Source organism: Palaemon carinicauda, chromosome 13 (genome assembly GCF_036898095.1).
Source record: "Palaemon carinicauda isolate YSFRI2023 chromosome 13, ASM3689809v2, whole genome shotgun sequence".
Classification (NCBI taxonomy): Eukaryota; Metazoa; Arthropoda; class Malacostraca; order Decapoda; family Palaemonidae; genus Palaemon; species Palaemon carinicauda.
The window spans coordinates 63,676,892-63,704,391 of record NC_090737.1 but is presented as its reverse complement, the minus strand read 5'-3'; the positions used below and the strand labels follow the sequence as shown (position 1 = coordinate 63,704,391).

Sequence of the window (27,500 nt, the reverse complement as noted above, 5' to 3'; positions counted from 1 at the left end):
CTCAGCCCCTATCACATCAAACACCTCTGCTCAACCTATCGTAAGCAGCATTACTCTTCAACAACAAACAGTAATGGATACGGCATTAATCATGCAAATCTTAGTGAAGAAGTTGAACCAGGCACTTTTCAGTCAATGGTTGACACTTTCTACAAAACAAATGGCCTTCCTCTAGTAAAAATCCCCGCAGAGGCCATCAATTTAGCCAAAAAAGTATCGGCAATACTGAAAACTCGCAACCTAAATGACAACTACCCTCAACAAACTGCGACAGTAATGAGGTTATGGACACCGATGAGGTTAATAGGAAAAGGATTCTGGGTGACTCAGACTTTGATAGCTCAGAGCCTGCAAATCCTTCAAAAAAACAGCCACAACCTTTTTCCTCATCATCTGCACCTGCAAACATTAAAATGCAAAGAGCCACTGCTCTCTCTACCCTTCTCCCATTAAACAATTTAATAAACCAAAAATTTGATTAAGTCTATACACTTATATTAATTCGGCAAACACCCCAAAATCCACAACTCACGATACCATCAAGAAGAAGATTTTCGAAAACAATACAGTTAGATATATCTTCACAGAGAAATTCGATAATAATACAGTCGTCATGCTCATAAACGATGGCTCAATAAAACTGGATAAATACAGTTCTAGGATTGTTAGGATTAATGCTGAGAAATTCAAGAGGTTAAAGTCAGGATTTTTTTACTTAAACAAAGGACAGTTACCATAATGGACACTCACAGTAATTCAGCATAACATTTTAAAATGGACATTCCTCCGAAGCCAGGAACTTATTGATATCTACTCCTCTCTCTCCCCATCACTTCATAATTCTTAACTCAACAGGGATTCTCCCGTATCGAGATCTGAAACTACAATGTTTTCCAATGTAACACCTCTGGCAAGCAAAGCGCTGGAACAGCAATAGCAGTTAGGCGGGATATTTCAGTTGAATTGATGGATGGTTTCAATCATGATTTGATTTCTGTCGAATTACAGACAGTTTGGGGACCAGTAATAGTTCCAACATCTTATCCACCCCCAATAAACCAAGTATTCCCACAACAGAGTATAATCTCATTAATGAGACGCAATATCCCAGTCTATCTTCTAGCTGATCTTAATGCAGCTCACACAGCTCTTGGCCATAACAGAGCAAACCCCTTAGACACTCCAATCCACGGTCTAATGAAGATGAACATCATTAAGTTTCTAAGACCAGATTTGGATACATATTTTGATAGAAGAGCCTCTAGTAAGACTGATATTCTTCTCTCTAAAAGATTTCCTACTTTCAATTATTCAATTATTGCATCAGATCATCTTCCTATTATTGTAAAACTTTCTGTCAGACCTATATTGGTAGTCACTAGTCCAACACTTGATATCAAGCATGCCAACTGGCAACGTTTTAAGGACACACTCAATGACTCTCTCTCTCTCTCTCTCTCTCTCTCTCTCTCTCTCTCTCTCTCTCTCTCTCTCTCTCTCTCTCTCTCTCTCTACTTACGACGAACCTGATAATATCTTAAAGGATAAATCCTATATAGATAAAAAAAATAACTTTTTGGTATGGGAGGATCAGGGAAGCCTCACAACTCCATATCCCCCTCAAAACCAACAAGATCTTACCTTACACTAAAGAATCAGATTATCTCAAACTTCTACATGGTCGTTATAAACAAGCCCTAGATTTAATTATAATCAGAGGTCTAACTCAACAACTATAAAAGAACGAATTAAAATAGAATCCATTGAACTAATTAAATCAACCTGGGATACTCTTCCTAACAAATGTGAAGACTTCCATAAAGACTCAGGAAAATTTTGGAGAATGAATAGAAAACTCTTGGGTTCAACCTCTCAACCCATAGCCTACATCATTCAAAACAATGTGAAAATCTATTCACCTTAAGATAAGGAGGTGATTTTCAGTGACTTCTGATCTAATATCTTTAAAATAAATCCTATTAAGGATCTAAGGTTTGACTAACAGTATGAGCAACATGTCACTGAGACATTCCGTGAACATACTGGTCGTATGATACCCTATAATATAGTAGACTTTGGGTGGTTAGACGGAGATGTTATTTTTGTACTAGATCCCTCATGCCATTATCTTACTTTTCAATTCAATTCAAATTCAGTTAATTCTGATGCTGAGATAAAAGTTATGCCCCCTTACTCTAATGTTTAACACAGCAAAAATCATGCAAAATGTTTATTGTTCCAACCTGAAATAGATGTTAATTTTTTACATCACACTTTGCTTAAATGGGGTATTTAATTTAAATCTCTTGTTTAGTTTATAGATACCTTCTGAGACAATTTCTCCCTATTCAAGAACTCAGTCATTACTGAATCAAATAGGTATAATTGTCATATCTTTGATTCATAATGAAAACATCTAGAACTTTAATCCACCAAGTAGGCTACACAGGCCTGAGGAAGTCTTAAAATTAATTTGGTGAAAGCCTCATATTTGGTGGACGTTGCTGGATCCTTCAAATCCTGCAAGACTTGAGTCTAAACTCCCCTTAGAACCTAGCATTACTTTTACTAAGTGACAGACTATGGCCGTGAACGGTGTATGTAGAGATGTGCTTCTTTTCCTCTCCACATATAACACTTGCACCTCTTCCAAAGAGGAAGTATGGGTTCTCTCTCCCATTTCCTTTGGATTTGTAGTGGTCAGTTGCATTCAAAGTGGCAAAATTCATATTGTGAGAAATGCCATAAAGAGTCCAAGTCAAGAATATCAAATTGAAATATCCCCCTCACAAGTCCTGTTCCTTTGCTGCAGGTTTTCCATGGCCCCAGCTCTCTTGAATCTGAAATCATATACTCCGATTATCTTCACTGAAATTGTTAGAGTAATTACCTGACTCTGCATGATCATATTTACTCTGCTATTTTCTGCCCTCAATTCCGTCAGTCCAGCTTCGGTAGTTACAGGTTATATCTCCTGGGGGTATTCTTCGGTTCTTTTACAAGTATTTTGTTATCTTTCGACAGAGTTATGAATTACTGTTTAAATCTGTCCAAGTCCTGACTCAATTTGGACTTATTTTGGTCAATCATGTAACTTCTTCCTACATAACACTTTATTTGCAAGTAGCATTGAGTTAGCGTCTCTCGTGCATGCTTCAATACAATGTAGCGTATAATTTTTTACAGCACTATCCAATTCATATTTCATGCCCATGAATTCATTCCTATGCTGCGTGGTTATTCTTAAAAAAAGATGTGTACTATACCAATTTCACTCAATATTTTCTTTCAGTAATTTCACTCTACTCCCTCGCATAAGTAATAGCTCAATTTCTTCTGGAATGAGTAGAGTATGCTATCTTGGCAAGTTTTTGATAAAGTTCTTTTACAAAAGTCTCCCATATGTGCCACCTGAAGGGTGTAAATGCACTGGCTAAATGAAGTAAATATGATCTTAATTTTTTTTTTTTTTTTTTTTTTTTTTTTTTATTTGATACACTATTGCTAAGATCACTATAAGGAAAGAAAATTAATACACAGACACCTTCAATTCCTTGTAACATCTCTTCTAACAATGAAAATTGCGGTTGAGTTATCTTCTGGTAGAAGATTCTATAAAAAGAATTTTTCCCAGCTCCAATAAAAAAAAATAAAATAAATCCTTTACTACCATCAGATATTTGCATTGATATATACAGAAAAAAAAAAGTCTGATTACCAGGAAAATTAAGGCAAAATTATGATCTTTGACTAAGCTTTAAATACTTCATCATATGTACATAACTTGATTGCTGTATATAGAATCTTACTAGCCTCATTTGAGGTCTTAGTTAAACTTTTAGTTGGGCTATTTATAGCAGGGCCGATCTTAATGTTTTTGTATAACTAATCACATTGGAAATGAGTTCCTAATTAAGTTTTCATTATTTTTCACATTCTTTTAGCCCTGATCATGCAAGTTAGTTGTTTGCTTCTTTGGTTGTTAAATGATGAGAAGAAACCTCTGTTTTTCTTTAAATTTCTCTTATGTTGTATCCAATTAAAAATGGCTAGGCCGTTTGCGAGCACCTGACCAATATATATTCAAAACGCTTCCTAGTATTATGTTTTATCAAAGAAGTTTAAATATTATGTCATTAGGAATCATTATAAGCAAAAATTAAAGACGTCGCTGGGTTCCCTTCATTCCATAAATATATCTTGCCATTTTTTCAAGAAAATTGAAGTTAGGATTATCCATCTGTTAGACGAAGAGGTCTGAAAGATTTTCATAGTATATTACAATGAGTGTTAATGTTTCATTATTGTGACATAATGGATTTCTTATTTCATAGACTCGTTAATTGTTCGCCACAATAAACAAAATATGTTCACAAAGCCGATCCAATATACATTGACTATAACATAGGTAGCCTACGTCGTATCCGTCAAATCCATAATTTACTTTTTACCCTTATATCCTGGATGTAATGAAGGAGCATAACTCAGCTCCATTAAAACGATGTTATTCATGGTTAATTCAATCCCATTGTGGTAAAAATAAACCTTTATATATTATCCTGTCATTCATAAGGAGTGTGATGTATGTACCTTCTTAGTTAACACAAGTGTTTATTTATGTTTATGTCTGTGCCTCCTACTCTTCCTCAGAACCTGTTAATGCTGAGAGGAGGAATCGTGTACTGCTGAAAATAACAGAGAGTCTGTTTTTGCTGCTACATCTAGTGCTCGATGTTTTTTTTTTTTTTTTTTTTTTTTTTTTTTTTTTTTTTTTTTTTTTTTTTTTTTTTTTTTTTTAAGGAACAACAGGCATCCCCGAACTCAGTGTCCTGCTAAGGACGCAGTGTGTTTGAAATGTAAGAAGCAAGGACATTATGCTAAGGTGTGCCGCTCTGTGTAACAGTCGACTGCCCTTCTTTCCCAAAATATTCTGCAGCAATGCTAGCTTCTATAGTGGGAGCCTCCCTTAAGTGTCTTGAAAAATTTAAAACACCTCTCAAGCTTAATGGTAGCCCTGTCAGTGCCCTTATTTATACTGGGAGTTCGGACAGCTTTGTGTGTCATAATTTAGTGGACCTAAACAAACTATGTCTCCAGAGCATGGAAAAGTCTCCATGGCTGATGAATCCCTCTCGTCAAACATCTTAGGTGTGTGCAATGTAGACTTGGAGTTAAAAGGAGAGACCTATCATAGTGTTAAACTCAAGGTCTTACAAAGCTTATGTAGTGATGTGATTTTAGGGCATGACTTCCTGAGGAAATATTCTGGTCTGGAAATGGATTTTAGAGGAGAGAAACCTCCCTTGAAGATATGTTCACTAGGTGTTGTTAAGGTGTCCCCTTCTTTCCTTTTCAAGAACCTGACACCAGATTGTAGACCAGTGGCTAATAAGTCAAGACTATACCCTTTGAGTGACAAGAAGTTCATTGAAGCCGAGATTGAGCGTATGATATCGGAAGGAATAGTAAGGCCTAGTAATTCTCCTTGGAGAGCTCAAGTGCTGGTAACATCAGGGGAGAATCAGAAAAGGAGGATGGTTGTAGATTACTCTCGTACTATAAACAGGTTCACTGAGCTTGATGCTTATCCCTTGCCAAATATCGACGAGATAGTGAACAACATTACACAGTACAAGGTGTTCAGTACCTTAGATCTGAAAAGTGCATACCATTAGGTTGCAATAAGAGAAGAAGAGAGACCGTACACTGCATTTGAAGCTGGGGGTACTCTTTATGAGTTCAATCACATTCCATTTGGAGTGAAAAATGGAGTAGCAGCTTTTCAACGTGTGCTTGACGAAATCCTTAGGAAAGAAAAAGTAGGTGGTACATTTGCTTATGTAGACAATGTTACTGTGTGTGGTGAGACAGAGGAGGAGCATGACCAGAATTTAAGAAGGTTTTTGAAGGTAGCCGAGGAGTACAACCTGACTCTAAACCACAGCAGGTGTGACTTCAAAGTCAGAACCATTAAATTACTTGGGTATTCAGTAACAGATGGGGAAATTAAACCCGACTCAGAACGCTTGCAACCACTGTGGAATCTTTCACCCCCAAAGGATGCAGCTTCTCTTCGCATGACCATGGGATTGCTTGCACATTACTCAAGATGGATCCCAAACTTTTCAGAGAAAAACCACCCTCTCACACAAGCCAATGGTTTTCCTTTATCAACTCTCTTTTTACTGTGGAAATGGACGCCTCAGGTAATGCGATAGCAGCTACTCTAACACAGAATAATTGCCCAGTGGCTTTTTTCTCCCGCACTCTCACTCACAGTGAACAGGGACATTCTGCAGTGGAAAAGGAAGCTTATGCCATAGTGGAGGCATTGAGGAAGTGGAGACACTAATTAATTGGCCACCAATTCAAGCTCATCACGGACCAGCTTAGTGTAAAGTTTATGTTTAACTCTAAATCAAACAGTAAAATAAAGAATGACAAAATAGCAAGGTGGAGAGTTGAACTCTCATGTTTTCACTATGATATAGTATACCGTCTAGGAACAGAGAACATACCAGCTGATGCTCTCTCCCGCATCTGTGTTGCCCCTACTTCTGATAAACTCCGAGAACTTCATGAAATCCTATGTCACCCAGGAATATCTCGTATGATGCATTTCATCCGAGGGCGAAATCTTCCTTACTTGGTAGAAGAAATGGAGAAAATTACCACCCCTTGCCAAGTGTGTTTAGAGCTCAAAACACGATTCTTCAAATACTCAGGACAAACTGATCAAAGCAACCCAGCCATTCGAGAGGCTGAACTTAGATTTCAAAGGCCCAGTTCCCTCTCAATGTGGAAACAAGTACATCCTCACGGTTGTGGATGAATTTTCAAGGTTCCCTTTTGTTTTCCCTTGTGCTGATATGACCACTAGAACTGTCATCATTTGGTTGGTGCAATTATTTGCTTTGTTTGGTATGCCAGCATACATCCACACTGACAGGGGAGCATCTTTCATGTCTGAAGAGCTGAAGGATTTCCTAATGAAGAAAGGTGTAGCTACCAGTCGCACTACACCTTATAACCATAAAGGGAATGATCAGGCAGAAAAATATAACGGAATTATTTGGAAAACTCTAACATTGGCCCTTAAGACAAGAAACCTTGATGTTTCTCAGTGGAAAAAGTGTTCTCCCAGATAATCTCCATTCTATACGCTCCTTGTTGTGCACTTCCACGAACAGTACTCCTCATGAGTGCCTTTTCCTGCATAGTAGAAGGTCCACCACCGGCCAATCGTTGCCTACTTGGCTCATCCAAGGAGGACGTGCTCTCCTGAGACGCCATGTAAGACACAGCAAGAACTACCCCTTGGTGGATGAGGTTGAAATCGTAGAGGCGAACCCCGAGTATGCTCATGTGAAGCTTTCAGATGGTAGGGCGACTACGGTTTCATTAAGACATCTTGCTCCTATGGCTACTGACAACCGAGAAAGTACAGATGCTGGGGATCCTGTACCTCAGTCCGAGGTTCCTGAGGAATTGTCAGTTACAAATGCACCCCAGGAGATTGCATGCGGTATCTCCCATGTGGATACTGCTCCTCAGAATGACACTCTTCACGACTCACGTACAGTGCCTCAACAGGTAGCCTCACCTCCTCCACTTCGAAGGTCAGAGAGAGTAAGGCAACCTCAAAAGTACCCTCATGATTACTCCACGTGAACTTAACTCAGAAGGGAAGAATGTGGTAAAAATAAACCTGTTTACATTATCCTGTCGTTCATAAGCGGTGTGATGTATGTACCTTCTTAGTTAGCACAAGTGTTCATTAATGTTTATGTCTGTGTCTGATAATGTGTCTGTTTTGTTGTTTGCAGGGTATAACTGCAGTGATATTGTTAACTGAATAAAACCTTAGTTCTGGATACACCGGGTTTACTTCACCCATATACTCTAAATTTTTCTATTGCAATTTTATTAGGGTTTTACTTTAATTTAAATGTATATTTTTATTGACTTTAGCCGGTTGATATTAGCTGCACTGGGGATAAAAGGAAAAGAGAATGATAACATCAATGTAAGTCAGATTTCAAATGATTTGTATTTTACTGTTTCCTTTAAATTTCACTCAAAGTTGTATCAAGGTAATTTACACGTAACCATATTCTGGTGATGTGGAGGATTGTATTTGTTTGCTAAATCAAGCTACTTCAGCCCCCTGTGTCTACATGCCGATGACTCTGAAATCCTTTACATCACATATGCATTGAGGAGATCATATTCTAATTAAGAAAAAATAATTTAAAAAATTTAAAAGGCTTCCAGGTCAAATATATTTACCTTCCAATCGGAGTCGTATATTGAACATTATCGCAAAATGACGGGTAGGATATTTACACCCTTGTCATTTACAAGATAATTCATTCATTAACATCCCTCAACCTCACGAATACTAGTGAAGGTCAAACTCTGGCAGGTCCAATATCCCAAAACAAATAACATTATTATGAAAACAGTTATGATTGAACAGCTTTACTCTTTAAAACGTCGCATTCATACGTCCCGTGATATGATTATCCACACTAGTGTTTTTAGTCTCTGTTTGCTTGAAATTTTCTGCAATAATTGCTTCCTCTGTTCACTTTAATCTTTAAACGATAGCTAATATAAGATAATTTTATTTCAATACATATCAACATTTGTGAACTTATTATTAAATGAGGTCTATATCAATCAAAAATAGTAATAGGAAAAAATCATCAAAAGATGAATAAGTTAGATCCTAATGGTTGAATTATCTAATTCTATTATGCTCTTGTAAAGCTTCCTTTTTGTATCTAAAACGTCCCCCTAAATGATTTTCTTTCATATAAAGTGCTTTTCATATTTCTGAATTTAAGCATGTTTGAATATTTTGATTTTTACCAGGCTCATTGTACGAAAATGTATGAAAGATGCTGAATAAATTTATCTAGCGCAGTGAAATGTTTTCCTGTCGAGAATCAACTTCTCCTCTCCAAGGTAATAAACTTCGCTAAGAAATTTATGTTTCTATGAAGTTACCAGCAGTTCTTGTGCAAAAATGTTGGCACTTTATGTAAAATAATGAACGAGGCAGTGAAAAGAAGGTAACATACTAACTCATGAGTCCCCGAAGAGCAGGAATAGCTAATTTTGCTTAAGGCAACTACATTGCTTATTTTTTCCTAGATAAGAAATCAAGTATGTTATATTATTTTTCCATGTTTAGAATACTGTTTTCCTATTTAGCCCCATATCTACTCAATTTTACGAACGCAATGGAGTATCAAAATTCAGATGTAAACTAGCTCATTATACAAACTGTGAAACATTTATCCTGCTTTTGCCCATCCTTTTCTTTCATATCTTGCAATACTGCAAAGCATTCAATACTACTACATATGCGATGAATTTTAGGAGTTTCGTCTTTTCTTTCGTATGGTTTTATTCAGGCTGTGACCAGATTGTTCAATTATGTTCGTAATCAAATAAGTTCGAGCATAGTGAAAATCCATTTTTCTTGAGAAAGTTGAAATTACTTTAATTTTTATCTTTTCCCTATCCATTCAATTTTTTTTATCCTTATTTCTCGCGTGTTTTTTTTTTTTTTTTAAATCTCTTTTAGAGTTTATTCATTACTTCTACGTTTGTTTAAAACCATGCTCTTCCTTTTTTCTTGAGTAAGATGAGAGAAGTGTCTTTTTTATATTTTTTTTTCATTCATTTACCTTTTTCATTTGTTATTTTCCTCAAATATTTTGTTAATTCTATTTATCACTACTACGTTTCTCTTTAAGACCTTGCCAGTCCATGTAAGAATTTAAGCTCTCCTATAAGAAATAAAGATAATCGTTTATATTCATAAATATGTATTTAAACGATGGCTACATTTCTGACAGGAAATTAGGTTTTTTAAGATTTTATATACATACATACATACATACATACACACACACACACATATATATATATATATATATATATATATATATATATATATATATATATATATATATATATATATATATATAATATATAATATATATATATATATATATATATATATATATATATATATATATATATATATATATATATATATATATATATATTAATGAATTTAATATTGATTATATTCATCCAGGGTTCTTTTTCCAGACTGGCTCAGTACCAAAATACCAGGCAAGAACGAGCAGCGACACAAAATTCACAAAGCAAAATAACTGTCAAAGAGGGATAGAAAAAACACTGAATCAAACTTAACAATAAAATTTTATTGATAAAGATAGTATTAAATTACAAAAAGTAGTCCTCGAAAAGCTTTCTTAGGAGCTGGAAAAACACATACGCTACTTTACAATTATAACACTCGAACCATCACGCGCCTACCTAACTTTTATACCTCAGTTGAAGAGAAAAAACAAAAAAAAAGGTGTAGGAGGCAAAAAAATGCACACTTTCCCTAGCATACGACAGTTGGAGTTGCAGAGTGAAGTAAACCTTAAACCTAATCAATTCCACAATAATTATTATTATAATACACCTTATGATAATATGTCCTAAATTGACGATAATACTACACTGAAGAGGTAACGAAGAAATAGCTGAAGAATTCTTGCATATGTTCTCAAAGACCACACCGAATTCGTAATCAAAGATTAGTATAACGCATAAATAGCGATTTTCCTACTTCCGGATCACTAGGGGTGTTCTTGCACCAAGGGGATCACCAGTGCAACGTAAATTGTCTATAATACCCTGGAACGGTACGGTGGGTCGTCCGCGACCCCGAGCGTCAAAAAAAAAGAGGTTTTTCTCACGTGACTCACCCCCGTGACTGAATTTGTGGGTGATCGACCTGCAGTAGGTGTCTCGCCTACACGCTCTAGTAGTGTCCAGATGTGCATTGCTGTAGCTGTACTCCTTCCCCGATTTCTGAGACGCATCAGGGTCAAGCACGACCGAGTTTACCCTTCTAAGGTAATTTGCATAATTATCAAAGTTATTATGTATTATGAAATTGTCGTAGAATGGTGCAACTTGTATAGGTTATCAGTTGTGGAAAGTCTTGGTGGATAGTTTGGCTACCATGTGCATGATTTTTTTTTAGTTAAAATGTCGTTCATCACCACGAGGACCATTTTACCGCGAGTGCCCCTTTTTCATTTTTTTTTTCATTTTTTTTGCCAAGTCATTTTTCCGTAAGATATTGCCAAATAGTGTCGTAAAACTTTTGCTTTTTTAGTGTTGGAAAGTGTGTCTAGATGATCTGGCTACCCATGCGTGACTTTGTTTTTGTCAGATACGACGTAGTTATTGGTATATTGAGTATTTAACTGCGGTTGCCAATTTCTGTTTTTTTTCAATATTTGTAAAAATTTACTACGTAGTAAGGAATTGCCGTATATTATTGATTTTTTTTTCATGTTTATGTGTTAGAAAGTGTGCCTTGATGGTTGGGCTAACACGTGCATGTCTTTTTTTTATCTGAGATGCCGTATATTAGAATGTTGGGCATTTTTCCGCAAGTGCCACTTTTTATTTGTTTTGCATTTTTTTGCTTAGTCATGTTACCGTAAGGAATTGGCAAGTAGTGTCGCAAAACTTATATTTTTATAGTGTTGGAAAGTGTTTCTAGATGATCTGGCTACCCATGCCTATTTTTTTTTAGCCAGATATAGCGTATATATAGGTATGTGTTCGATTTTCCTGTGATTGCCATTTTTTCGTTTTTTCCCATTTCTTTCAAAATTACTACGTACTAAGGAACTATCACAGAGTAATGATTCATTTAGATGTTTATTTGTCGGAAAATGTGCCTTGATGGTTTGCCTAGCATGTGGCTGAATTTTTTTTTCTGAAATGCGTATAATAAAATGTTGGCCATTTTTCCGCGAGTGCCCCTTTTTATTTGTTTTTCATTTTTTTACTTAGTCATGTTACCGTAAGGTATTGGCAAGAAGTGTCGCAAAACTTATATTTTTATAGTGTTGGAAAGTGTTTCTAGATGATCTGGCTACCCATGCCTATCTTTTTTTTAAGCCAGATATGGAATATATATAGGTATGTGTTCGATTTTCCTGTGATTGCCATTTTTTCGTTTTTTCCCATTTCTTTCAAAATTACTACGTACTAAGGAACTATCACAGAGTAATGATTCATTTATATGTTTATTTGTCGGAAAATGTGCCTTGATGGTTTGCCTAGCACGTGGCTGAAATTTTTTTTTTCTGAAATGCCGTATATTAGAATGGCCATTTTTCCGCGAGTGCCCCTTTTTATTTGTTTTGCATTTTTTTGCTTAGTCATGTTACCGTAAGGAATTGGCAAGTAATGTCGCAAAACTTATAATTTTATAGTGTTGGAAAGTGTTTCTAGATGATCTGGCTACCCATGCCTATCTTTTTTTTAGCCAGATATGGCGTATATATAGGTATGTGTTCCATTTTCCTGTGATTGCCATTTTTTCGTTTTTTCCCATTTCTTTCAAAATTACTACGTACTAAGGAACTATCACAGAGTAATGATTCATTTAGATGTTTATTTGTCGGAAAAATGTGCTTTGATGGTTTGCCTAGCACGTGGCTGAATTTTTTTTTTCTGAAATGCCGTACATTAGAATGTTAGCCATTTTTCCGCGAGTGCCCCTTTTTATTTGTTTTGCAATTTTTTGCTTAGTCATGTTACCGTAAGGAATTGGCGAGTAGTGTCGCAAAACTTATATTTTTATAGTGTTGGAAAGTGTTTCTAGATGATCTGGCTACCCATGCCTATCTTTTTTTTAGCCAGATATGGCGTATATATAGGTATGTGTTCGATTTTCCGGTGATTGCCATTTTTTCATTTTTTCCCATTTCTTTCAAAATTACTACGTACTAAGGAACTATCACAGAGTAATGATTCATTTAGATGTTTATTTGTCGGAAAATGTGCCTTGATGGTTTGCCTAGTACGTGGTTGAAATTTTTTTTTCTGAAATGCCGTATATTAGAATGTTGGCCATTTTTCCGCGAGTGCCCTTTTTTATTTGTTTTGCATTTTTTTGCTTAGTCAGGTTACTGTAAGGAATTGGCAAGTAGTGTCGCAAAACTTGTATTTTTATAGTGTTGGAAAGTGTTTCTAGATGATCTGGCTACCCATGCCTATCTTTATTTTTTAGCCAGATATGGCGTATATATAGGTTTTTTCCATTTCTTTCAAAATTACTACGTACTAAGGAACTATCACAGAGTAATGATTCCTCTAGATGTTTATTTGTCGGAAAATTTTGTTTACTTCTTTTTTGATTGAATATCATCAAATTTTTTTAGCTAAAATATTATATTGTTTTACATTTTTTTTTCGATTTTATTTCCCATCAAAAAAATTTTTTTGGGTCAGAACTTTAATTTTATAGTCGTAAAATAATAGACAATTATCCAGCAACCCACCATACAATTTTTATGCATATCCAAGAATAATTAGATTAGTAAATAACACCTTTTAATTGACATACCCTTCCTACATTTCAAGTGGAAGATTAGGGAGTCTGAGTCAGTGTGGTTGGCGGCCATTTTGTGGACATATCCGAAGCGTAAGTTGCCCTATCTATATATATATATTCTTGTTCCCTATAGAATTTGTGATATTTTGGTATATTTTTACCTGCATAAATATCATATTATATTTTAAATATATGTATTTTTTAACGAAATTTCTAAGTACTCAAAAAATTACCTTTAGATATGGCCCCTGATATAAATGTAATTTACAAAATAATGAAGATTTTTTTACATATTTCTATTTTAGGATAACATATGTTTATTCCCTAAAAAAATTAGCCACTTCCTATTTCATTTGGGTACCCAAAAAAATTCATGAAATTTGGACAAATTTATTTGGCCAAAAAAAGTTACACTTTTTTTCTCATTTCAGATCTTCACCTCCATGGGTCTGACTTCATCCAAAATACATCAAGATGTGTCCTAAACATTCAAGAATCAATTCCTAAAAGGATTTGTGTATATATGTATAAACTTTTTTTTTATGAATTTTTATGTAAGGTCTTTTTTTTCTACTTAATTTTTTTAAATATTTATAATAAATAGTTTTTCTGCAGATGAGTAGTATTTATCTTTACAGTTGTTTTAAGCATTCATTGAAGTTTTTTTTTGGCAAAAGAAAAAAGGAGGTTACTGCAAAAACTGATTTTTCAAGAATTTTTTTTGGCGTCGGGGTCGCGAGCGTCCGAGTATACCCTTAAAGGGGTGTCCGAGGAGCGTACTATCCAGGGTTATATAAGCAGGCGTGGGAAGAACATATACGGTCTGCTTACCGTTCTTCGCCACTAGAAGGCCTCCTTACAACTCCAGGAGGTCAAACACACGGCAACAGCCAGCAGCAGTGGCAAGCAACAGCACAAAAGCAACAGCAATGCTTAAAAGTAAGGCTAAAATTCATCAGCAGGAGCCTCTCAAATTCAATGGTAGCTGCAGGATCAGGAACAAATATCTTCCGATAATTAAGCCGTGAAAAATGCTGAAAGACTTCCTTTGTCTGGGAGCCGATACTCTCTGCCCCGCTGCCCAAAAACGCACTCCAGGTAAAGGAAGAGAGAGAGCGAAAGCATAACCACCTAATGGGGCAGTTCGACAAGCGAAGCACTGGAGACGGGAAGTCCGCTCTACAAAACAGGAAAGATAAAAAAAATTTCAGAATGGTAACTCCAAGCCAATATTAAACTAGTAATTTGTAATGCAAGCAAATATATGAGCATTGTGCAATAAAGGAAATGCAAATATCAAAAACAAATATTTCATAAACCCAAAACCACTATCCTTAAACATTACTAATATCAACTCTAATATCATATATAAATAATGTGAACCTCAAACTTATTATAAGAAATTTTCCCAACACCAGAAAAAAAAAAAAAAAATCGTTCAAATGGGATTGATGCAGAGTCCTTTACCCTTACACAACTACTCTTTGATTGCCCCATCATCCTTTTCATTACCGAATGTCCTGGAAAGAACATCAGGGACTACGTTGTCTTTTCCAACCACGTGACAAATAGAAAGGTTGTATTCTTGGAGTAAAAGACTCCAGCGCAAAATACGCTGATTTTTATGTTTAAATTTATTAATAAAAATTAAGGGATTATGATCTATAAAGACCTTTATTGGACATACTGTGGAAGATAAATACACTTAAAAATGTGTGATAGCTTTCACCAAGCATAAAGCCTCTTTCTCAATTGTTGAGTAACGTCTCTCTGCCGGTAACAACTTCTTTGAAAAGTAGGCGACTGGATGTGAGGTGCCATTTTCACCCTTCTGTAGCAAGACAACACCTAAACCTGTGTCACTGGCATCTGTAGCCAAACAAAAAGGCGAGGAAAAATGGGAGAACGTAACAAAGGATAGGTTATTAAAGTACCTTTTAATTTTTCAAATGCATCCTGACACTCGTTATTCCACATAAATTTTACATCTTTCTTTAACAAATTTGTTAAGGGATTAGCAAGGTCAGAAAAATTCTTAATAAACTTTCTATAATAACCAACTAGACCCAAAAATCTACGAATACCTCTCTTGTTTCGAGGAGCTGGGAAGGCTGTAACTGCCTCAATATTCGCTCTTTTAGGAGTGATCTTACCCAAGCCAACTTCATGTCCTAAATAAACCACTTTTGCTTGAACAAAATCACTTTTCTTTAAATTTATCACCAGACGAGCCTTCCTCAGCACTTCGAACAGCGCTCCTATCCTCTTAAGATGAGTTTCCCAATCATCACTGTAAAGCACAAGGTCGTCAATATATACCACACAACCCTCCAGTTCACCTGTAATGAAGTTTATCAGCCTCTGGAAGGTAGAGGCGGCATTCTTCATGCCAAAAGGCATCACCTCACATTCGTAGAGGCCGTCACCCGTCACAAAGGCCGATATTTTCCTTGCCCGGGGAGTAAGACTGACCTGCCAATATCCTTTTAACAGGTCAAATTTACTTTTATAACGGGCAGATCCCACTCTATCTATACAGTCTTCCGCCCTGGGCAAGGGGAACAAGTCCGTTTTTGTTACAGAGTTGACCTTACGGTAGTCAAAACACATCCTAGGCTGACCATCCTCCTTCTTAAACAAAACTACGGGGGAGCTCCAAGGACTGCAGCTCGGTTTAACGAGGTTATGGTCAAGCATGTATTTAACTTCCTTCCTGACTATTTCTCTCTTGAGGGGGTTCAGTCTATATGGACATTGCTTGATAGGCTGAGCCTCCCCAACGTCAACGTCGTGTTGTAAAATAGGAGTCCTACCAGGTTCATCCTGAAAGAGATCTTTATATTCGTTAATAGAATTAATTAGAGGTGCAGCTTTTTCTGCATCTAAGTGCTGAAATTTAGTATTCAGATTATTTAAAACATCAGAATTATTTTCCAAACCACTTGGGCTGACAGCAAATTTATCGTCCATGAACTATTCATTTTCTAGACTAACTACAGAAATAGGTACTACAGATTCTTCTACAGACCTGTCAATAAAAGATTTTATCATATTAACATGGCAAATATGGGTTTTTCTTCTCCTATCAGGAGCTTCAGTCAGGTAATTTACATTGTTAATTTTCTTCAGATCCTTCCATGGACCTGAAAATTACGATTTCAAGGGATAGCCAGGCATAAGAAGTAAAACCAACACCTTGTCACCAACATTTAATAGCCTATCTCGTGTTTTAACGTCATACTTCAATTTCATCGAGTCCTGGGCTTTCGACAAATGTTCCTGAGCAAAAGACCGTGCTCTAAGCAATTTCTCCTGCAAATCTGAAAAATAATCCAATACATTAATTTCGGGAGTCTCTCCTTCCCAGTGTTCTCTCACTGCATCTAAAGTGCCTCGAACACAGTGACTAAAAATAACCTGGAAAGGAGAGAGACCCATTGACTCATTGGGGATCGATCGTATTGCAAACAATGCGTAAGGTAATTCCTTATCCCAATCATTCTTAGTCTCCAAACAAAATTTTTTTAACACAGACTTCAAGGTTTGGTGGATCCTTTCCACCTGGCCTTGGCTTTCCGGGTGATACGGTGCAGACCTCATGTGTTTAATAACAAACTCATTCATTTTCTTTTCAAAATACCTACTCGTGAAATTAGTGCCACAGTCACTCTGAATTACCTTAGGAAAACCAAATCTGGTAAAGAAACCAACCAACACTTCAACCACCTTTTTGGACCGTATACTCCTCAATGGGATATCCTCAGGGAAGCGAAACATTCTATAAACCATAGACAATATATATTTATTCCCACCGCGCGTTAGCGGCAGGGGACCCACTACGTCAATTATCACTTCCCAAAAGGGTTCGCCCACGGAAGGTATAAGAATTGAAGGAGCCTCGGGTATTTTCTGGTTAGGTTTTCCCACCAACTGGCACACATCACAAGATAATACGTGTCTCTTAATGTCCTTACGCATCCCAGGCCAAAAGAAATGTTCAGCAACCTTTAGAAAGGTTTTCCAAACACCAAAATGTCCCGACAAATCATTTTCATGTGCTAAATACATCAATTTATTCCAGTACCTTTCCGGGACAACCAATTGTCTACAAGACTCTACCTGGTGGGCAGGTGCATTAGCCGACCTGCTCAACCTGTAGAGCAAACCTCTCTCTTGGATGAATACTAGTTTCACCAAATCCTCGGGATTGCCGAGTTCTAAATTATAAAACTCCTTACTCTGTGCCATTTCGAACGCCTTAGAGTCCCAGTTTACGTCATCCCAATTAATGAATATCTTATCACTACTATCAGTCATCATGTCAGTCATTTCTTTGTCTACTTGATATAAATCTAAGTCAACATCCTTGAGATCCATCTCCCGAGCTCTAGGTCGGGTTACTACAGAGACAGGCTTATAAAAATTAGCTTCAATTTCATCGCCTTCACGAGTCACATTCAGGAGAGTCAAAATTGGACATATATTGTCAATTGCACCTTAACCTTCAGCCAAATCATTGCCTAAGAGGAGGTGAATACCGGGAACTGGCAAACTGTCTACCACAGCCAGTTTAGCAGTCCCTTTAAAATACTTGGTGTGAATATTAAACTTCTCTAAAGGACAAGACGTAATAGTGTTCGGGAAACCACCCAACACCACAAATTCATCGTTGGAAAATACAAAATCCTTTGGAACAGCAGTTTTTTAATATGAGAGACTATGCTGCTCAAGAGTCCCGTAATACCTTTAAACAAACCTTTTTTTTTTCATTGTTACCAACAAACACAGACTCGTCAGAAATATACCTCTTAAATTTCAGTCACTTTTCCTGTTCCATACTTTGCTTTAAGCTTGCCCTTTTTTCAGCTACAACAATGTTTACTGGATTAAACCTCCACTCCTGAAAGTTTTTCCAACTGTAACAATTAGCCTTTATGTGCCCCGTCTTGTGGCACCAATAACACTTCACACTACTACTACTACCAAAATTTCTACAACTACTACCACCACCATTAACCGATCCACTACTGTTTATGAAACAAAGCAAGCCGCTTACGCTTCTGTCTTGATTAGATAGTTTGTCTGACTCATCATTATTTGACCTTAATGTTCCTCTAGAAGACTGACGATTATTACTATGTGTATTATATTCATGGGGAAAGACCCTATCCTGATTAATCCTTTTCCTAAGGGGTTCCTCCAGATGGGTAAGTGCATACTCGTCAGAGGCAACTGCTATTTCCTGAATGGAGTCGAGTTTTAACTCTTCCAAATGAATTCGCAAGTCAAGACTCACATTCTTCATAAATTTTTCTGCCAGAAGGAGCTCTTTCAGTTTAACAAAATTGTCTACTTCTTTTGATTTCAGCCAGTCATCGAGAAACTGAACTTTCTTTCGAGCAAACTCAACGTAGGTGACGTCAAGATCCTTCCGTAGATTACGAAACTTCTGCCTGTATGCTTCAGGCACCAAATCATAAGCTTTCAGCAAAATACTTTTTACAGTGTCGTAATCCGAGGAGAGATCGTCACTAAGATTATTATAGACTCTTTAAGCTTTGCCCACCAAGCGACACTGAACTAATGTTGTCCACATATCCTTTGGCCAGGCAAGCTTCTTAGCAATTTTTATCAAATGACATAAAAAACTCATTAACCTCCTCCTCGGAAAAGTGTCGTACCAGTTTTAATGCAGCGAACATATTAAACCATGTTTCATCAACACTACAATTATTATAGCTACCATTCTTTCCCTGATTCAACTTAATCTGTAATTTAAGAACCTCAATTTCATGCTCTCTTTCTTTTTCCCTTTCATCGGCTCTAAGTTGCAGAGCTTTAAACTCCAGTCCCTCATCTTGGTCTTTTCTTTCAAAATTTCCCATTGGTCATCACCATTATCAATAGGATTTTCCTTACCTCCACCTTCTAATTCCTCTATCTCCATAGGCTTACTCTCATCCAGCCTACTATTTTCCAGAACATCCTTCCTATCAAGAGTCTCTCTATATATCCTAGCGGCCTTCAAGACCTCAAATAACAACGGTCCCTTCTTTACCTCAGTGGCCAAACTTAAAACCAAGAACTCTGCAATCAACCACAATTGATCCCTTTTTAGTTTAAACAGATCCTCTTCCCAGTTTAAGACTAGCCAAAAAGTTTGCTACCTCCGCTTCTTCACTCTCTAAATAATGCATCCTTAATTAACTAAATAGAAATAATCACTCTGAATACGTTCAGTGGCTTGACCGCCTCTCCAAGAGCCGTTTACAATTAAAAATTATGTCGCTAAACTGGATCCGGGCAAGGTCGCCAAATTATATAATGAACTTAAGATTGATTATATTCGTCCAGGGTTCTTTTTCCAGACTGGCTCAGTACCAAAATACCAGGCAAGAACCAGCAGCGACACAAAATTCACGAAACAAAATAACTCTAAAAGAGGGATACAAAAAATACTGAATCAAACTTAACAATAAAATTTAATTGACAAAGATAGTCTTAAATTACAAAAAGTAGCCCTCGAAAAGCTTTCTTAGAAACGGGAAAAACACATACGCTACTTTACAATAATAACACTCGAACCATCATGCGCCTACCTAACTTTTATACCTCAATTGAAGAGAGAAAAAAAAAGGTGTAGGAGGCAGCAAAATACACACTTTCCCTAGCATACGACAGTTGGAGTTGCAGAGTGAAGTAAACCTTAAACCTAATCAATTCCACAATAATTATTATTATAATACTCCTTATAATAATAACATGTCCTAAATTGACGATAATACTACACTGAAGAGGTAACGAAGAAATAGCTGAAGAATTCTTGCATATGTTCTCAAAGACCACACCGAATTCGTAATCAAAGATTAGTATAACTCATAAATAGCGATTTTCGTACTTCCGGATCACTAGGGGTGTTCTTGTACCGAGGGGATCACCAGGGCAATGTAAATTGTCTATATTATGTAAGCAGGCTAGGGAAGAACATATACAGTCCGCTTACCGTTCTTGGCCACTAGGAGGCCTCCTCGCGACTCCAGGAGGTCAAACACACGGCAACAGCCAGCAGCAGTGGCAAGCAGCAGCACAAAAGCAACAGCAATGCTTAAAAGTAAGGCTAAAATTCATTAGCAGGAGCCTCTCAAATTCAATGGTAGCTGCAGGATCAGGAACAAATATCTTCCGATAATTAAGCCGTGGAAAATGCTGAAAGACCTCCTGTGGAGGGGAGCCGATACTCTCTGCCCCGCTGCCCAAAAACGCACTCCAGGTAAAGGGTGAGAGAGCGAAACCATAACCACGTAATGGGGCAGCTCGACAAGCGAAGCACTGGTGACGGGAAGTCCGCTCCACAAAACATGAAAGGCAAAAAAAAAAAAAAAATGGTGAATATATACTATACAAATTAACACAAACAAAACCTTGGCCGAGGATAAAAGAATGTTCCAAGAGAACTTTTCGTGACTTAAATAAAACAAAGGACATAAACCACGAACAAAATGTTTTAAGTAATTATGGACTACAATATATATATATATATATATATATATATATATATATATATATATATATATATATATATATATATATAAATATATATGTCTTATTTATAACTGTAATCGAACAGTTTAACATGTTTTTTCAAAAAGGCCCATAAAAGAAACACAGGAAATATGAATAAATCACACTATATTTCGGTCAATAAACATTGACCTTCTTCAGGATGTAAAGTACAAGTGAGGATTACAGTGGAGAGTGACGGTTTATATATGAAAGCAAAAGGGTGTGTTCAATTGTTCTATAGTTGTTACAATTGCTGGAAGGATTAGCCAAATTTAATTACATCCAGGTGCGTGTTCTTATTGTTGAGCCGCTTGGAGGAAGTCTTGACCTCTGATGCATGTCTGGTGGTAGGTCTCTGTGGATTATCTTCTTAATGATAGGGTTGAGAAGAGTATTGTCCACTGTGTCAGCTTTCCATTGGCCCCCAGATAGGTTCATTGTGTTTGATTGATTTATGATGGCTGATTCCAGGATTTTCCTTCTGTACGGACAGGTACTCTTAAAAAGCAAAGACGACTCACTCCAGTTAATCTGGTGCCCTAAATCCCTAAGGTGAATGAAAATCCCCGAGTTTTCATACCCATATCTAACAGATCTTTTGTGTTCTGATAATCTTTGTGATAGCGAACGGCCAGTTTGCCCAACGTACACTTTTTCACAATCCCTACATGGTACTTTGTAAACGCCGGATTCTATCTCTCTTTTATTTTGATAAACATTAATAAGGGCGCTTCCTATGGTCTTTGGATATGAAAAAACAAAGGGGTTCTCAGTTTTGATATGATTTGTTATATTTTTAATACCTTCTATATATGGGAGTTTTATCTTATTTTTAAAATCTCTTTGGTTAGTAACATCATGATCTTTATAATATATCGTGTTGGCTTTGTTGATGGCCTTTTCTATGACATACGTCGGGTAGAATAGCTGGGCGAGTTGTTTACGGATGATTTCAAATTCTTTATTTAGGTAGGCTGGGGAACAGATTATCAAACCTCTAAGAAATAGATTGCAAGCTACTCCAATTTTTACAGAAATGTCGTGATAACTAAAGAAATGAATGTAGGAAATGGAGAAAGTTGGTTTTCTATACACAGTGAAATTATACCCCGTCGATTCCCTTATAATTAGTATGTCCAAAAAAGCTAATTTTCCTTCTTTTTCCCATTCAGTTTTAAATTTTATGCTAGGGACTAGGGAATTTAGATTATTGAAAAATATATTGAAATCTCCCCAGCTATCATCCCAATATGTGAAAATGTCATCAACATACCGTTGTAGTATGGGCAGCCCGTTATCTCCAATTTTAGCTAACCTCTACATGGAATACTTTGAAACAGAAATTTTAACAACAATTAAACCTACGAACATGGTTTGGCAACGCTATGTTGATGACATTTTCACATTTTGGGATGATAGCTGGGGAGATTTCAATATATTTTTCAATAATCTAAATTCCCTAGTCCCTAGCATAAAATTTAACCCTGGATAGGTACGCTCTTCGGACACCCCTTTAAGGGTATACTCGGACGCGAGCGACCCCGACGCCAAAAAAATTCCGAAAAAATCAGGTTTTGCAGTAACCTCCTTTTTTCTTTTGCCAAAAAAAATTCAAAGAATGCTCAAAACAACTGTAAAGAGAAATACTACTCATCTGCTGAAAAACTATTTATTATAAATATTTTAAAATATTAAGTAGAAAAGAAAAAAGACCTTTCATAAAAATTCATAAAAAAAATTTTTATACATATATACACAAATCCTTTTAGGAATTGATTCTTGAATGTTTAGGACACATCTTGATGTATTTTGGATGAAGTCAGACCCATGGAAGTGAAGATATGAAATGAGAAAAAAAGGGTAACTTTTTTTGGCCAAAAAAATTTGTCCAAATTTCATGAATTTTTTTGGGTACCCAAATGAAATAGGAAGTGGCTAATTTTTTTAGGGAATAAACATATGTTATCCTAAAATAGAAATATGTAAAAAAATCTTCATTATTTTGTAAATTACATTTATATCAGGGGCCATATCTAAAGGTAATTTTTTGAGTACTTAGAAATTTCGTAAAAAAATACATATATTTAATATATAATATGATATTTATGCAGGTAAAAATATACCAAAATATCACAAATTCTATAGGGAACAAGAATATATATAGATAGGGCAACTTACGCTTCGGATATGTCCACAAAATGGCCGCCAACCACACTGACACAGACTCCCTAATCTGCCACTTGAAATGTAGGAAGGGTATGTCAATTTCAAGGTGTTATTTACTAATCTAATTATTCTTGGATATGCATAAAAATTGTATGGTGGGTTGCTGGATAATTGTCGATTATTTTACGACTATAGAATTAAAATTCTGACCCAAAAAAATTTTTTGAAGGGAAATAAAATCGAAAAAAAAATGTAAAACAATATAATATTTTAGCTAAAAAAATTTGATGATATTCAATCAAAAGAGAAGTAAACAAAATTTTCCGACAAATAAACATCTAGAGGAATCATTACTCTGTGATAGTTCCTTAGTACGTAGTAATTTTGAAAGAAATGGGAAAAAACGACAAAGTGGCAATCGCAGGAAAATCGAACACATACCTATATATACGCCATATCTGGCTAAAAATAAAGATAGGCATGGGTAGCCAAATCATCTAGAAACACTTTCCAACACTATAAAAATACAAGTTTTGCGACACTACTTGCCAATTCCTTACGGTAACATTACTAAGCAAAAAAATGCAAAACAAATAAAAAAGGGCACTCGCGGAAAAATGGCCAACATTCTAATATACGGCATTTCAGAAAAAAAAAATTTCAGCCACGTACTAGGCAAACCATCAAGGCACATTTTCCGACAAATAAACATCTAAATGAATCATTACTCTCTGATAGTTCCTTAGTACGTAGTAATTTTGAAAGAAATGGGAAAAAACGAAAAAATGGCAATCACAGGAAAATCGAACACATACCTATATATACGCCATATCTGGCTAAAAAAAAAGATAGGCATGGGTAGCAAGATCATCTAGAAACACTTTCCAACACTATAGAATTATAAGTTTTGCGATACTACTTGCCAATTCCTTACGGTAACATGACTAAGCAAAAAAATGTAAAACAAATAAAAAGGGGCACTCGCGGAAAAATGGCCATTCTAATATACGGCATTTCAGAAAAAAAAATTTCAGCCACGTGCTAGGCAAACCATCAAGGTACATTTTCCAACAAATAAACATATAAATGAATCATTCATTACTCTGTGATAGTTCCTTAGTACGTATTAATTTTGAAAGAAATGGGAAAAAACGAAAAAAATGCCAATCACAGGAAAATCGAACACATACCTATATATACGCCATATCTGGCTAAAAAAAAAGATAGGCATGGGTAGCCAGATCATCTAGAAACACTTTCCAACACTATAAAAATATAAGTTTTGCGACACTTCTTGCCAATTCCTTACGGTAACATGACTTAGTAAAAAAATGAAAAGAAAATAAAAAGGGGCACTCGCGGAAAAATGGCCAACATTTTATTATACGCATTTCAGAAAAAAAAATTTCAGCCACGTGCTAGGCAAATCATCAAGGCACATTTTCCGACAAATAAACATCTAAATGAATCATTACTCTGTGATAGTTCCTTAGTACGTAGTAATTTTGAAAGAAATGGGAAAAAAACGAAAATATGGCAATCACAGGAAAATCGAACACATACCTATATATACGCTATATCTGGCTAAAAAAAAATAGGCATGGGTAGCCAGATCATCTAGAAACACTTTCCAACACTATAGAAATATAATTTTTGCGACACTACTTGCCAATTCCTTACGGTAACATGACTAAGCAAAAAAATGCAAAACAAATAAAAAGGGGCACTAGCGGAAAAATGCCCAACATTCTAATATACGGCATCTCAGATAAAAAAAAAAGACATGCACGTGTTAGCCCAACCATCAATGCACACTTTTTAACACATAAACATGAAAAAAAAATCAATAATATACGGCAATTCCTTACTACGTAGTAAATTTTTACAAATATTGAAAAAAAACAGAAATTGGCAACTGCAGTTAAATACCCAATATACCAATAACTACGTCGTATCTGACAAAAACAAAGTCACGCATGGGTAGCCAGATCATCTAGACACACTTTCCAACACTAAAAAAGCAAAAGTTTTACGACACTATTTGGCAATATCTTACGAAAAAATGACTTGGCAAAAAAATGAAAAAAAATGAAAAAGGGGCACTCGCGGTAAAATGCCCAACATTCTAATATACGGCATCTCAGATAAAAAAAAAGACATGCACGTGTTAGCCCAACCATCAAGGCACACTTTCTAACACATAAACATGAAAAAAAATCAATAATATACGGCAATTCCTTACTACGTAGTAAATTTTTACAAATATTGAAAAAAAAACAGAAATTGGCAACCGCAGTTAAATACCCAATATACCAATAACTACGTCGTATCTGACAAAAACAAAGTCACGCATGGGTAGCCAGATCATCTAGACACACTTTCCAACACTAAAAAAGCAAAAGTTTTACGACACTATTTGGCAATATCTTACGGAAAAATGACTTGGCAAAAAAATGAAAAAAAATGAAAAAGGGGCACTCGCGGTAAAATGGTCCTTGTGGTAATGAACAACATTTTAACTAAAAAAAAATCATGCACATGGTAGCCAAACAATCCACCAAGACTTTCCACAACTGATAACCTATACAAGTTGCACCATTCTACGACAATTTCATAATACGTAATAACTTTGATAATTATGCAAATTACCTTAGAAGGGTAAACTCGGTCGCGCTCGACCCCGACGCGTCTCAGAAATCGGGGAAGGAGTACAGCTACAGCAATGCAAATCTGGACACTACTAGAGCGTGTAGGAGAGACACCTACTGCAGGTCGATCACCCACAAATTCAGTCACGGGAGTGAGTCACGTGAGAAAAACCTGTTTTTTTTTTGACGCTCGGGGTCGCGAACGACCCACCGTACCGTTCCAGGGTTAAAACTGAATGGGAAAAAGATGGAAAACTAGCTTTTTTGGACATACTAATTATAAGGGAATCGACGGGGTATAATTTCACTGTGTATAGAAAACCAACTTTCTCCATTTCCTACATTCATTTCTTTAGTTATCACGACATTTCTGTAAAAATTGGAGTAGCTTGCAAATCTATTTCTTAGAGGTTTGAGAATCTGTTCCCCAGCCTACCTAAATAAAGAATTTGAAATCATCCGTAAACAACTCGCCCAGCTATTCTACCCGACGTATGTCATAGAAAAGGCCATCAACAAAGCCAACACGATATATTATAAAGATCATGATGTTACTAACCAAAGAGATTTTAAAAATAAGATAAAACTCCCATATATAGAAGGTATTAAAAATATAACAAATCATATCAAAACTGAGAACCCCTTTGTTTTTTCATATCCAAAGACCATAGGAAGCGCCCTTATTAATGTTTATCAAAATAAAAGAGAGATAGGGATTGTGAAAAAGTGTACGTTGGGCAAACTGGCCGTTCGCTATCTCAAAGATTATCCGAACACAAAAGATCTGTTAGATATGGGTATGAAAACTCGGGGATTTTCATTCACCTTAGGGATTTAGGGCACCAGATTAACTGGAGTGAGTCGTCTTTGCTTTTTAAGAGTACCTGTCCGTACAGAAGGAAAATCCTGGAATCAGCCATCATAAATCAATCAAACACAATGAACCTATCTGGGGGCCAATGGAAAGCTGACACAGTGGACAATACTCTTCTCAACCCTATCATTAAGAAGATAATCCACGGAGACCGACCACCAGACATGCATCAGAGGTCAAGACTTCCTCCAAGCGGCTCAACAATAAGAACACGCACCTGGATGTAATTAAATTTGGCTAATCCTTCCAGCAATTATAACAACTATAGAACAATTGAACACACCCTTTTGCTTTCATATATAAACCGTCACTCTCCACTGTAATCCTCACTTGTACTTTACATCCTGAAGAGGGTCGATGTTTATTGAACGAAATATAGTGTGATTTATTCATATTTCCTGTGTTTCTTTTATGGGCCTTTTTGAAAAAACATATATATATATATATATATATATATATATATATATATATATATATATATATATATATATATGTGTGTATATATATATGTATATATATATATATATATATATATATATATATATATATATATATATATATATATATATATATAAAAAGAGAGAGAGAGAGAGAGAGAGAGAGAGAGAGAGAGAGAGAGAGAGAGAGAGAGAGAGAGAGAGAGAGAGAGAGAGAGATAAGGTATTAATTTAATTCTTCGTACAGTCAGTGTTAGTTATTTAAAAAAAATTAATCAAGGATGATAGGCCAGTCCTTCTTCATTTTAACCTTGAAGTAATTGCAACACAAATGTTATTGCTCTAGTATACGTAGAATC

At 35.9% G+C, this 27,500-nt stretch overlaps 1 protein-coding gene across 1 annotated transcript; it reads left to right on the top strand.

Annotated features, from left to right (window-relative positions):
- Positions 1-5,087: 5,087 nt before the first annotated feature.
- Positions 5,088-14,390, top strand: LOC137651629 (uncharacterized). The gene is made up of 7 exons (XM_068384849.1): positions 5,088-5,636; positions 5,676-6,206; positions 6,504-6,608; positions 6,726-6,895; positions 7,191-7,619; positions 7,972-8,026; positions 14,301-14,390. Exons 1-7 carry the CDS (start codon positions 5,088-5,090, stop codon positions 14,388-14,390), a joined length of 1,929 nt encoding a protein of 642 aa, XP_068240950.1.
- Positions 14,391-27,500: the final 13,110 nt, after the last annotated feature.